General features: G+C 34.0%; 1 protein-coding gene across 1 annotated transcript in view; it reads left to right on the top strand.

Moving 5' to 3' along the window:
- LOC138712322 (cytosolic carboxypeptidase-like protein 5) overlaps positions 1 to 12483 on the top strand; it is a 54345-nt gene extending 41862 nt beyond the window's left edge. Inside the window, exon 11 of the mRNA XM_069843957.1 lies at positions 219 to 12483. Coding sequence (XP_069700058.1) covers positions 219 to 1619 — 1401 coding nt within the window. The 3' untranslated portion in view covers positions 1620 to 12483. The remainder of the gene's footprint in view (positions 1 to 218) is intronic.
- Positions 12484 to 13786: the final 1303 nt, after the last annotated feature.

Below are 13786 nucleotides of genomic sequence, written 5' to 3'. Positions count from 1 at the left end.
ATTTCTTTAACAATTGTCCTTTCCTTTCCAAAGGGCCACAAAATATCTCGCATTTCGGAGTTTCCCCATCCCTGCCTCAAAGTATACATTGGCAGATATGTTTTATGTTACATGCCCTTCCTTTTTAACATATTGCTGCCTTAAGTTAAAGGCAGCAGGCAGGAAGAGTTGAATGTATTCTGACAGGAGACACAACCCGTTGGGTTCCTCTTTGTCAGGTTGGTGGGATGGCCGGAATGCCTGTGGGGGTGCCTCCACGCTCCATGCGCCCTTCGAGCAGTAAGAACCGGAACAAACGTGACTCAAACCTTGCACGGAGCCGACGCCTTGCTCCTCTCATTTCAAAGTCTTCCGAGTCTAAGGTTTCTTCTGTCAAGGTATCTAGCAACATCCTGTCTTCAAACTCTGCTGAGGACTCCGAGCGCAAGGAGAACCTGTCGAGTTTCCAGGTTGGTTCTTCTTCCTGTGTTAAAGTTGATAAAGTTTTCACAGAGCCAAAGGAAAACATCGGACCTTGCTCTTCCCAGAGATGTCCAGGCACATCCAAGAAACTTAAAAGTGTTCAGAGTTGTAACAGTGGCGTCTTGAAGCAAGTTCTAGCCGTCAGAAGTAAATGTGCAGCTATTGGTGCCTTGGCCGGGAGTTCTAAGGTTTCTAAAGGTGGCATTGCTCCTGGAAGAATGCAGAAGATCACCACCACTTTGGGCAATGTGGCGGTGCCGAAGAAAGGCAGTCAAGTTACCTCTCCGGCCAATATCAGGATCACTAAGTTCCGAAGACCAAGCATCACAAGACTGCCCTCCGGGCCGGAGCAAGAAGACTGCCTCTGTATGGGAACGAAGGGTGCGACAGAGTGCAGTCTTAGCAAGCTTGCAAGGAAGGGATCCAGCCAAGTTGATATAGCTACCGGCAAGTCTAGTTCATCTCTGGATAAAGCCAAGTGTGTCAAGGAAGAGCAAAAGGTTATATCAGATCAAACTGTAGTCAGACAAGGTCCAAAACGCTTAAAAATATCTTCTTTTAAAGCTGAACATCCCCCTCTTTCAGAAGTTCCTTATAAAAATGAAGGAGTTTTAAGGAAAGTTAAACTTAAAGATATTTATACAATGAAAATAGTGAAGGATAAGAAATTGCTGAACTATGATACTGATTTGAAAGCTATAAACTTGGGGAATAAACCAGTGTCCCCTATTTTGAACCAAGAGGATGATATTCTCTGGGATTCGATCCAGAACCCACAGGACATACAGTTGGGTCCAGCATATCAGAATTCTCAGAAACTGGGTGGGAAATGCACAAAAAAGAAGCAGTCATTGCAGAATCCCAAATCAGTAACTCCTATTACAAGATCTTCCATGTCCGAGAATTCTCAGGGTACAGGCAGTAAAGTCAAGTCTAGTACAAAGTCCGAGAAACAGGGTAAGGGCAAAGTCCCACATTTATCACCTATCAAGACACTACAGAAAAAGAAGAGTACAGATTCAGGTAGGAAACGAGGCAAGGTGTCCTTAAGGAATCTGGCCACAACTGTTGGAAGGTTACGATCTCCTTCAAGTGAACCGAACTCATCTGTACAACTAGAAAAGAAGCGTAAAAAATTAAAATCTAAATATCCTTGACATTATCAGTCATTACTAGAAAACAAAACAGCATCCTGTGATATCTTGCAAGCTTGTCGATATAGCATTTAAAAACAAAAGATGTATAGTTTAAAAGATGAAAATTGTTTAAAGAAAGTATTATGTTTATATTACATGTATTTATATATTAATTATATAACGAGAAATCTTAAATTATAATTTACATTTTAATACAGGCAGTCTTTCTTCTTTAGAAAAGAAACTTTAAGCAAAATGTCGGGTTGGGATTGCCTGTGTTTGCCAGTGGACAGAAGCCTTGTAAACTGAATGTGGTTATTATTTTTTGAAGAGCATAAATATTCATTAACTGAATTAGCTCGCTGATGTTATTTTTAAATCTCTTTCAATTGCTATAATTTTAAAATTTGAGGTAAATTCATATAAATATTTGATACTTTCAGTGCCAACAGTGTAACAATTAATGTAGCTCACTGAAAAGTATAACATTTTGTTTATCTTAATGTTGCAGCCTTACATGACAAATGACAGATGTGTCAGTCTTTTGTCTTGTCTCTTGTAAAAGGGCTCGAAAATCATACTCTTTTTATTACAGCTTCTGTTTTGAAGATCCTATGTTTCAATCTGCATTTATTCTGTTAAACACGAAAAAGGTAAATTTGATTACTTTATTTCTAATGTTATTTTGAAATATAACTCAATAAGCTCATGTATCTATGACGTATAAGAATATTTAGCAGCAGCAAGAGCACAGACAATATTAAATTGCATCTCACCATAGTTAAAGAAATGGCTGCTGAGCTATAGTACATTTGGAGTAGATTCGAACCATCAAGTTCATAATTTATGAAAATACCACATTGATAGCATTGCTGCAAAATATATAAATAAAAATTACACATTTCACAATTAATTAGTCTATTAAATTTCACATTGGCATAATGTTTGTTTTACAAACAAATAATTAATTAGAGAGGTAATAGTTACCATGAAAATGTATATTTAAAACAAAATAATACTTCAATATCTTGGTAAAGAGGTTACTGAAAACAATATCTATAGTACCCTCTCTTTTCAATGTCAAAAGCATGACCATGGGCAAGAGAAAAAAAAAAGAAAAGTATGCGACAACAATATCTTTGCATTTTATTCAAGTAGTTGTTCTTTTATGGATGTTTCAGTGTATACAAAAAGGGAATAACATTGAAGATGTACAGTTCACATAAAAATGGTTTTAAGTATTAAGTATTTGTTTGTCACATGTCAGCTTTTGACGGGATGGCTTGTAAAATTTTATGTGAATACTAATCAAATGATAAGCCAGAGGGGTCGATAGTTTTGTGACAGTTTGATTTGTCTCATAATTTGATTTAAAAACTTGTATTCTTGCTTGTTTAATTTAGTACAGGAAGTATATCTTATTTATGTAAGATGCATGGAAATTACGAAATTGTAAATAATAATATAATAATAATAATAATAATAATAATAATAATAATAATGATGATGATGATAATAATATACAAGGGTTAATTTTATTCAGAAGTAAAAAAAAAAAGTTAAATATGGTTTATCTCAGTACTCTTAGTGATGTAAATCAAGTAAGTATTTTTACTCTGGAGAAGAAATATTGGATTGTTTTGAAGCTTTACTCACCACTATATCAAAACAACTTACTTCATTACCCAACTGAGAAGATAGTGCAAATATATGTACAAGCTGCTTCACATAATATGAACTTGTGTTTGTAATAAGAGACATGAAATGATAATAGTACATTCTCAGTTTTAATTGATATTTTACAGCAGTGGTTCTTGATCTTGAATGCATGCATTCCCAGGAGAGCGAGATATTGGTTTAGAGAACTTGGAAAGTCATTTAATTAGAAGCAAATTTTAAAGTGTTCAGCGAAATTTTTTTTAACTGCCATTTGTCTCCTTACAGCTCTCAATCCCATTGTTATTTATGTTTATCATAGGACAATAATTATTATATTCTTTATAAATTGTAAATTGTCTTGTAACCTAAATCGTTTGTTGCATTTCCAATAAATTTCTCAGTGGTAGCCTACCTAACTAGGGTTTCTATTAAAGAAAAAAATTGAATTAAATATAAATATTCATTTAGAATTGATTAGGAGGCCGATTATATTAAACCCTGGCTGGGACGGCTATCAACTATCTATTGCACTGAAATTTATAAAGAATGCTACGAAAATTATCATAATTGAAACTAAACAAAAACAGATCAGTTACTAAAAGAACTTTATATTGTGTGAATATTCAGAATCCATTTTTTTTTTTTTTTTTTGTAAATCCGTAGCCTAGTACCTAAGTATTCTAACTTCATGAATGGGCGAGCAAATAGAATTTTCTCTCGTAATAAATTAAACATTAAACATTAAATCCAGACTTTGAGATGGGCAGCGCATGTAGCACATATGGACGAATCCAGAAATGTATATAGAGTGTTTGTTGGGAGGCCGGAGGGAAAAAGACCTTTGGGGAGGATAATATTAAAATTGATTTGAGTGAGATGGGATATGATGATAGAGAGTGGATTAATCTTGCACAGGATAGGGACCGATGGGGACTTATGTGAGGGCGGCAATGAACCTTCGGGTTCCTTAAAAGCCATTTGTAAGTAAGTAATAAATCAATTATGCCTTAATTAAGTCACAACACTAATTGTATAAAACTGGAACCATTTGCTTAGGACGAGTAAAGGCACATTTAGGTAATTATTGAAAAGGATGCAGAAAATGATAAGAACTACTGTTCTACGTATATTAAAAGTAAAAGAATGAAGAATATGTGTGCTGATTTTATATGATATATTTTAAGAAATATTCTACAATAAAATAATTTTGTATTTTTCCTGCTTTTGAACTAGAAGTAAGAGATGTTTGTCTCATTGATTGGTGGTTGGCTGCATTATGAGTTCAAGAAGAGATGTGCTCAAATGTTGTCAGTATTACAATAATGTATCAGTGTTTCCTACACGTGTGAATTGTGTTCATAAATGACGTCACTATATGTCATTGTTGTCATCTTCCATTTGTAAGGATCTGGATTGCACTTATTCTGATGAATCAGAAACAATGTGGCACCTATTTCGTGGTCTTCCTGTACTAAAACAATCAGTAGATTGGTATTTGTAAAAGTATATTTCTTCTTGTTGAGTAATCAGCCAAACACGAGAAATTTTATCATACAATATTTCTTTTATCCAGAACTTAATTGTAACAATGTACATTACCTACCACATAAAGTGCAGTATTTCTTTGATTTCTTTCATGGTTTCTCACAGGATTAAAACAATTTTGAAAGCTTTTATTGTTCACTTCGGTTGAAGGTAAATTTCACAAATAATATGCGAAACAGTGTATCTTAGTGGAACTCAAAATTATTTAACTTACAAAAATTTTAATTCATTTATTTCACCTTTTACATTTACAAATATTGCTGAGAATATTTAACAGTATGTGTTGTAATATCCAAGGATATTTTCAAGTACCTAAGTGCATTGCAAAATTGTATTTTTTTTTTCTCTAAAATTAGGAGTTTATGTAATGTTCATGTGACCAAGCTTTGATTTCTTCTGGTTTCCAAGATGTTGGCCCTCCCCCTCCTCCAATCAGTTATATAATTATATGTTTTAATTTACGGAAAATGCTCAAAATGACTTCTCTAGATATTAATTAAACCTGCCAACTTCTCATCATAAATGCCAAGTGTCTGCTGGATTTGTTTAAAAATTTGTTCGTAATGTTGCCAGAGCAATTCAGTGCCATTGATTCATATCCTTTCTGAAAAGTTTTGCTGTTTGACAAACATATATTTCTATTTTGCATTCTGCATGTCTACACATGAGGTGCATTGTCTGCCAACTTTCGACACTTTCATCAAGAAAATCAACAGAAATAACTCTTGTTTAAACTATCAGCAAGCTCCTCTGAAATAACATGTAAACATTTGAATGATACAGTAGCATGCAAATTAATCCGAACAACGTAATTACTGATGCAAAAACACTCAAACGGGATAAAAAAAGGATCTAAGACATACCTCAGTAATCTATGTGGCCTCCCTTGTTCCTAATAACAGCTCTGAGACGATTTGGCATGGATTCCACTAATTTCCCACAAATATTCTTCATTTCTTCATCGCGAAACCTTACACCAATGAGGGCAGAAATCATTTTCTCCTTTGTAGAATAATCCATTTTTTGCATTCTTCTTTTGCAAATTGACCACAAGTTCTCAATGGGGTTGATGTCGGGTGAGTTGCCTGGCCAGGGGAGTACCTGAATATTCTTCTTGTTGAAGAATTCTGTAGTTTTTCGAGACGTATGGCATGGTGCCAGGTCTTGTTGGAACACACCTCTGCCATCCGGAAATGATTTTTGCAGCTGGGGTACGATTCTGGTTTCCAATAAGTGAATATATTTGTCAGAATTCATCATTCCGTTGATAGGTATTAATGCTCCAGGCCCTTCATGTGTAAAACAACCCCAAAACATTACTTTAGGGGGGTATTTGGGTGCTTGTTGGAGATGAGCTGCTGTTACTTTTTCGGATCCTTTCCGTACGTAAGAAACACGGTGGCCATGGACCTCGAAATGAGACTCATTGGAAAAAAGTACATTCTTCCAGTCATTCACTGTCCAGTGTTGATGTAATTTTGCCCACATTAAGCGTTTTTTGCACATAACAGGGTTTAGCAGTTGCTTCTTAATAGGCTTATGAGCCCTTCGTCCAGCTTCCAAAAGCCTACGCCGCACTGTTGTGACGTGAATATTCGCCCCAGTGGTAGCCATTAACTCGCGGGTTAAGTCGACAGCAGTTAGTCTAGGATTTAATTTACTTTTCCTGACAATTAAATGATCATCTGCAGGTGAAGTCTTCCTTTTCCGCCCACAGTTTCCTTTTTTCTGGGGTGTGATGGATCCAGTCTCCCTGTATCGTTTTATGATCGAATTAACAGTAGCCAAACCGATGTGACATTCTGCAGCAATTTGTCTCTGTGTCATAGATGAATGCTCTGCTAATGTTATAATTTTAGACCGTTTTCATGGAATTGTATCCATTTGTGAAGACAACAGAATGTACACAGGATTGCAGTATTAAGTCTTCAACACAACTGAAATGCTTATAAGTACAAAACGACAGGCAAAATGTCACATATTATAAAAAGAAATGACACCTTCAACAATGGAATTACACGTACTACAGATGTCAATTAAAGTGGTATGAGCAGCTGTGAGGCCAACAATGACAGAAAATGTAAAAATATGTCGTGTTCGGATTAATTTGCACGCTACTGTAGATCCATTAATTAAAGAACTGCTGGAACAAAAAAAAAATCATCTCTACATTTACGTGAACTTTTTTTTATTGTTTTCAGGTACTGAGTCCATTTTTTTTATTATTTTTGACATATAATACCTACATTCTTTTTACAAGATAAAATCGATAAATATAAACATGCCTATTTATTGAATAATGTTAAAGTGGAAAATTGTTCTGGGACTGGGTATTGAACCTGGGACCTGGGACCTTTGGCTAAGCATGTCAGTGCTCTACCACTGAGCTATCCAGGAACAATACACAATCTCCAGCTGTATCATTCCTGGATAGGTCAGTGGTAGAGCATTGGTGTGCTTAGCCAAAGGTCCTGGAGTTCGATACCTGGTCCCGGAACAATTTTTCCCTTTAATATTATTCAAACCAGCTTTACAAGAAGCTAACCTGGAAACCTAGACCAGCATGTCTATTTATTATTTAGAAATTCAGCCAACATGGTCTTTGTTGAAAATTAATATATAGTGGTACACATTTATTTATCTTTTCATTAAATCAGTAAATATATTTTTTTCAAAGTTTATATTTTAATTTACGTCTTCTCGTATTTCTAATCCAAATATTTACCATAAAAAAAGCAGTGTTGTTACAGAACTTTTAAACTTTGACTTTCATTTGAGAAATAAATGTAATGTCAAAATTTTGAATTATGATATTAAAACTTGCAACATTAAATTAATTATTAACTTAAAACGTACATTTCATAAGTGATATTTCGGTGTCACTGATATTCGTGTGGTTTTTTTATGTAATTGATACCAATAGTAATTAGACACATGTACCAAGACGGAAGGAGGAATCTAGTTTAAACATAAAAATGAGGTTCCAGTAATTCCAGAATTCTTACCATTATGTCAAGATTTTTGTCATAACTCTATTTTTGATATTATTTTTTTTTATTTATATCTAACAAAAATGTATGTAGTCTTAAACGATAAACTGCTGTGAAAGAAGAACGTGGTTTGTATATTGCACTTTATGAGAACAGATTTTTTTTATCTCCTGAGAGTACTGAGATTGTAAAGACGTAACAAAATATAAAACTGTTAAATTTTCCAGTAACAGTTGTGTTTGATGCTTATCACAAAATGTTCTGCATTTAATATCTGTGTAATCTCATTATTTCTCTCTCTTTCTCTGATTTTAGTACTCAGTAAGTCAATTGGACGTGTAGTTCATATTCTGACCCATTATAAAACTTTGATATTATTGTTATTGTTGCATTTTAAAGGTATATGAAAGTGTCGTATATGTCTCAGTTGTGTTGATTTATATATTTTATTGCTATTTGTAGTAAGAAAAGGAGAGAAAGAAATTTGCAACACTTTCTACTGGGTTTAATTCACAAAGCTTACTTGTTCCTAAAGTTTCAATACGTCAGTTTAATTTTATATAGAATTTTCTCATGATATGTGTTGTGTGGCGCTAGTGTTCCTATGTGTTGCTGCTACAAAAAAGGCACTTGGGTGTAGTGATGATTTCATGTTGTGTAACCCGTTTACTTAAATTAATCTCGGTGAAATGTAATGAAAGTTCACGGAATGCTGATGACGATGGAGGCACAAAAATGCCAATCAATTAATTTAATTTGTCGGAAAAATTTATAGATTTGTTTACTAAATGTGTTCTGTGTATATTTTATTAATGTTCTCGTTAAATGTCATACTTCACATTTCATTGTATACTCAGTTTTCGTATATATATTAAGTATAGTTCTTGACAATAATAAAGAAAAAAATAGATTTTGAGTTAAATACTTTATAATCAGTACAATTTCTGTTGTAAAAGGATAAGATAAGTTCCTGTGTGGAGAATTGTTTACTTTCTTTGAAGAACCAAAAACCTGCTGATTGATGTATGGAAAAAATCATATTTGTCTCATTTCTTCACGAAAATTTTATTCTGTCAAAACTGATGATTAAGGCAAAAAGTGAACAAATTGATTTAATGAATTTGCGTTTACAAAAATGTTTGGAGACACATATTGCCTTATTACGAGGTGAATGAAAAGTATGGAACACTGCTGGTAGTTTTTCTGTTTTTAATTGCATGATGAAACACTATATACCAAAGTTATAAGGGAGTGAAAAAGGGATATTTTGAACATGTTTTTAAAAACTGTATTTCGTTTATAAAGGAGTCTGCTTTTGCAAATGGTACCAGGTACTTATTTTTCCATTTTTGGATTCTTCATGTCTTAAAATTTACAAAAAAATAATTACGACTTACGAGTATAAACTATTATTTTGTAAAAATTGTCTCAAAATTATGATCCCAATGTATGTGTACATAACAAAGAAAAATAATTCATTTCATCACTATGAAGAATGAGGAGGCCATGAATTAAATAATCATAGACAAAAACTGGTATCAGATGATAGACAACATTAAGATGCATGCATCATATGCGGAGACTAAAAGGATGGTGGAAAATAGGAAAGATTGGAGAATGCTGGGTTTGGAGTGAAAGACTTGCCCTTCGGCAGAACACTATGAATGAAATGAAAGGCAAAAGAACTAATAAAAAACATTGGCTTTTGAATGACCCCTAAGATCCTCTGATCTTAACCTATTAGATTTTTTCTTGTGGGGCTATTTGAAGTGAAGGGTCTATCTGAACTGAGTACGAGACTTGGAAGAGTTAAAACGAAGAATTAGGGATGAGATACAACAGATCAACCTGAACAGTATTGCTGAAAGCATTAAACAATTTACAAGACTAACTTTTACATTGTTTCGTAGTGAATGGGAGCCTTTTTGAACACCTTCTGTGAACTGATACCAACACATGACACAATGTGAACATGGTCAGATTGTGTTTAATAATTTTTCTTCTTTAAATTCTGTGGCATATATAGTATTATAGTTAAATTTCAATTGTGCATATATCTTTTCATGCTATCAAAGTGTTTTTTATTTTATACATTTTGAGCTGAAGAATCCAAGAATGCAGAAATAAATACCTGGTGTCATTAAAAAATATTACTCTTTGGCACACCTTTAAATGAAAAACATAGCTTTAAAAACATGTTCAAAATGTTCCTCTTTTACCTCCTGTAACTTTCATGTATAGAATTTCTTCATAAAATTAAAAATGGGAAAGCTGCAAGTAATGTTCCACACTTCTTACTCACTTTGTATATGATGATACTAGAAGTATAACTTAGAAGTATGTTTAGTCTTCTACTTCCATTGTAATTTCTTTTTCCAAAATGTTGTCAATTATTCTCTTAATACTTTTCTACTTCTCGACGCGAGAAGTGATTGACAATAGAAGATATACTATCATGTAGTGCATTACGTGAATGTTCTGGATAATGTACGAGGGCATGTCAAAAATGAATGAGAATGAATTTTTTACTCACGAAATATATTAAGGCAGGATACAGGTTGATATGATGTTTTTTTTTTTTCAAAGTAGTCCCTATCAAGTTGTATGCACTTAGGCCAATGTGTCTGCCAGTCCTGGAAGACATGTTAGAATCTATCTTTTTTACATTGTCTTCAAAGTCACCTTCTGCCTTCTTCAGAACTACCATAGATGAGCCAAAATGCTTGCCCAACAACTCCATTTTTAGATATGGGAAGAAGAAAAAAAAGGTAACACAGAGTAAGCTCTGGGCTGTATGGAGGATGCAGCACACATTCGATGTTTTGTGGGCCAAGTATTGGGAAACAACGTTGCTAATGAGAGGGCATGCATTATCATGGTGTAGGCACAATAGGCTCTAACCAGAGGATGCAGCTCTGAGAGTTTTCTTCTGATGTGTTCTGCCAGGGTCTTCAAAATTGTCATGTAATACTGCCCAGTAATAATGGTATGCGGAGGCACTTCATGTTGATAGACCAGTTGAAGAAGAAGACTACCATTATCTTTGCTGCTGATGGAACGACCTTGGCCTTCTATGATGTCAGAGAACTGGATGATTTCCAGACTGTGCTCGCCTGTTTCTTTTTGGATCGAGCTGGTGAAACCAATTCTCATGACCAGTGATGATGAAATTCAGGTAAGTTTCGTTGTGCTCCGCTACCAGATGCTGAAGCTCCCGACACATCTTCACTTGCGAAGGCAGTTCTGAAGGTGATGTCAAAAGACTGGTTCTGGCATGTCTCCCAGGACTGGCTGACACGTAGGCCCAAGTGTGTGGAACTCGATGAGAACTACTTCAAAAAACACCATATTAACCTGGACTCTACCGTAATGTATTTCGTGAGTAAAAAAAATTCGTTATCATTCTTTTTTGACTTGCCCTTGTATTAAAAAAAGGAAAAATAATAAAAAAAGAGATAAAATATTTCTGAATAAATATAACACTATTTCTTCATTACATTACTGAGGAGACTTACGTATAACTTCCATTAATTGGGATTTATAAGTAATTGACATGTCAAATAAATGTTGAAAAGAAATCATGTCTTAATCTTAATGATGTCATTGTACAAGAATTATCATTAATGCAACACGACACATCATTGACTGTTAGTGTTACTATTCTAAATTCATTATTATTGCGACACAAATCGATTCATACTGTAATCACAAAAAGAAATGCCACATCACAACATACTTAATTTTTGCTGCAATGGAATATTAATTGAAGATATGTTTTTTGAAAAATATTACTTACAGACGTATGAATATTATCCATTATAATTGATGGCAGTTGTATAAAATTATCCATTTACAATGCTTGTTTTACTCCTTCCGTCTGTTCTTCAACAAGGGACCATAAATAGTTTTATGTAATGAAATACATGTGGTGAAATCGTCATTGCCCATGGTCTCAGTAACAATATTTCTGAATTTAAAGAAGGGGAAGGAGGTCAGTGTATAGAAAAGTTTAATAACACACATTTTTATAGTCGTTTAGTTTCTATGTTGTCAGTAAATTATATTTCATGACTTGAAATCGTGCAAGTGCAAAAATCTAATATAGAGTTTTGTCCGGTGTCAGTCAGAGCTTGGATTTTATTGTGCTTTTGAAGAGATAAGTAGAATTGTTTGAATAACTACAAATGCTGTGCCTCTTTCTGTTAATTAACACATTTTTGTATTTTATTTTTAACATCTATTAAAAAGAGTTTTTAAACTGGAGAAAAAATCAGAATACAGTTTACTACAATTATTTTTCCATGTTTCAGCGAAATAAAAAATGAAGTACAATAATACAGCTATATTTAATAATACTACAATAAGTTGAAGATAAAGAATGATTATACATTGTTATCTTTTTCATGCTATTAATTTTTCTAAAGTTGGTATACAAAAAAAATCATCTTGCATTTGTAACAAATTTTAATTAAGAATCTTATTGTAATTTATCTGTTGTAGGCTTTCTTATGATCAGATCTTACCAGCCTGTAGATATTGTAATTATATTTTGAAGTTATTTGATAGAAGACAATATCTAGATGTAAATGTTGTGTTGATGTAACTACATTGTTTCATTATATATATGTATTGTACACCCAGTTATACTGTGATTTAAAGACTTACTTTAATATACAAAAATAACGAGATTATTTTTCGTTTTCTTTCTTTCATTCCAAAAAAAAATGTTATGGAGAATATGTATGCTTCAATACGAATTTCTGTTTCAAAGTTGTGCAACATCTAGTAGCTGCATGATTGTGGAGACGTTTCCTTTGCCTGGCATACCTTTCAGCAATAATAATATTTCCTCTAAGGCCAGTTTATGTTGGATCAATGATAAGCGATACCAGCTAGTGTCATGCATTACAGGCGCTATGTTTGGTTCAAGTTTGTCGAATGTGGCAAAGTTCGATATTCGCCGATGTTCACTTTGCAGAAGGAGGCCTGTCATGTTTTTCCACCTTGTTACAAAAATATTCGCTGTTCTCCACTCCCACCTCTTCACTTTTTAACTGCTTAAGAATTTTATAAGATCTGACGAACAGAAAAAAAAAAGAGAGAAAAATGGAAAGGAGAGTTAATAATAGTAAGAAGGAGAAAACATAACATATATTAAAACAATGGTAGCCCAGATCTTGGGATTAGTTTTTCATATGAAATAAGACTAAATTTGTAATGTCTTGATTACTTCTCTCATGTTCGAACATTGCAGAACACTAATACCAGCAACGGTTGAAGACATGATACTAGCAATACAATACTTCAATAGTTGGGTGTGTTTAAGTTGGAACAACGCGAGGAGGAGTATAGAACAGCACTAAACTGATGGCACTCACTTGCACGAAACAAGTAAACTGGCAGGAAGGGATGGTTAGGGGTGGGGGAAGTCCTCTTTTCCTAGCAGAATACAGTCAGAAGGAAGTGGGGTGGGTTGGGTGCTTTGTAAAGTTATGACAGAGAACGTAGTTCCCTAAACCTGATGTATAGTTGCAAATTGTAAGATTTATTTTGTTTCACGTAAGTGAATTAGGTGCTTAGGAAAATATTTGGGACTAAGAGGGATGAAGTTACAGGAGAATGGAGAAAGTTATACAACGCAGAACTGCACGCATTGTGTTCTTCACCTGACATAATTAGGAACATTAAATCTAGACGTTTGAGATGGGCAGGGCATATAGCACGTATCGGCGAATTCAGAAATGCATATAGAGTGTTAGTTGGGAGGCAGGAGGGAAAAAGACCTTTGGTGAGGCCGAAACGTAGGTGGGAGGATGATATTAAAATGGATTTGAGGGAGGTGGGATATGATTATAGAGAGACTAGATTAATCTTGCTCAGGATAGGGACCAATGGCGGGCAGACCTCTATCAGCTGTAGTTCATGTAAGAGATATATTTAACAATTATTTCACCAAGCATCCTCTTATATAACATGTTATGAAGTTCGATGTAG

The sequence above is a fragment of the Periplaneta americana genome, chromosome 13, assembly GCF_040183065.1.
Source record: "Periplaneta americana isolate PAMFEO1 chromosome 13, P.americana_PAMFEO1_priV1, whole genome shotgun sequence".
NCBI classification, from domain to species: Eukaryota; Metazoa; Arthropoda; class Insecta; order Blattodea; family Blattidae; genus Periplaneta; species Periplaneta americana.
This window is presented reverse-complemented; position numbering and strand designations above follow the sequence as displayed.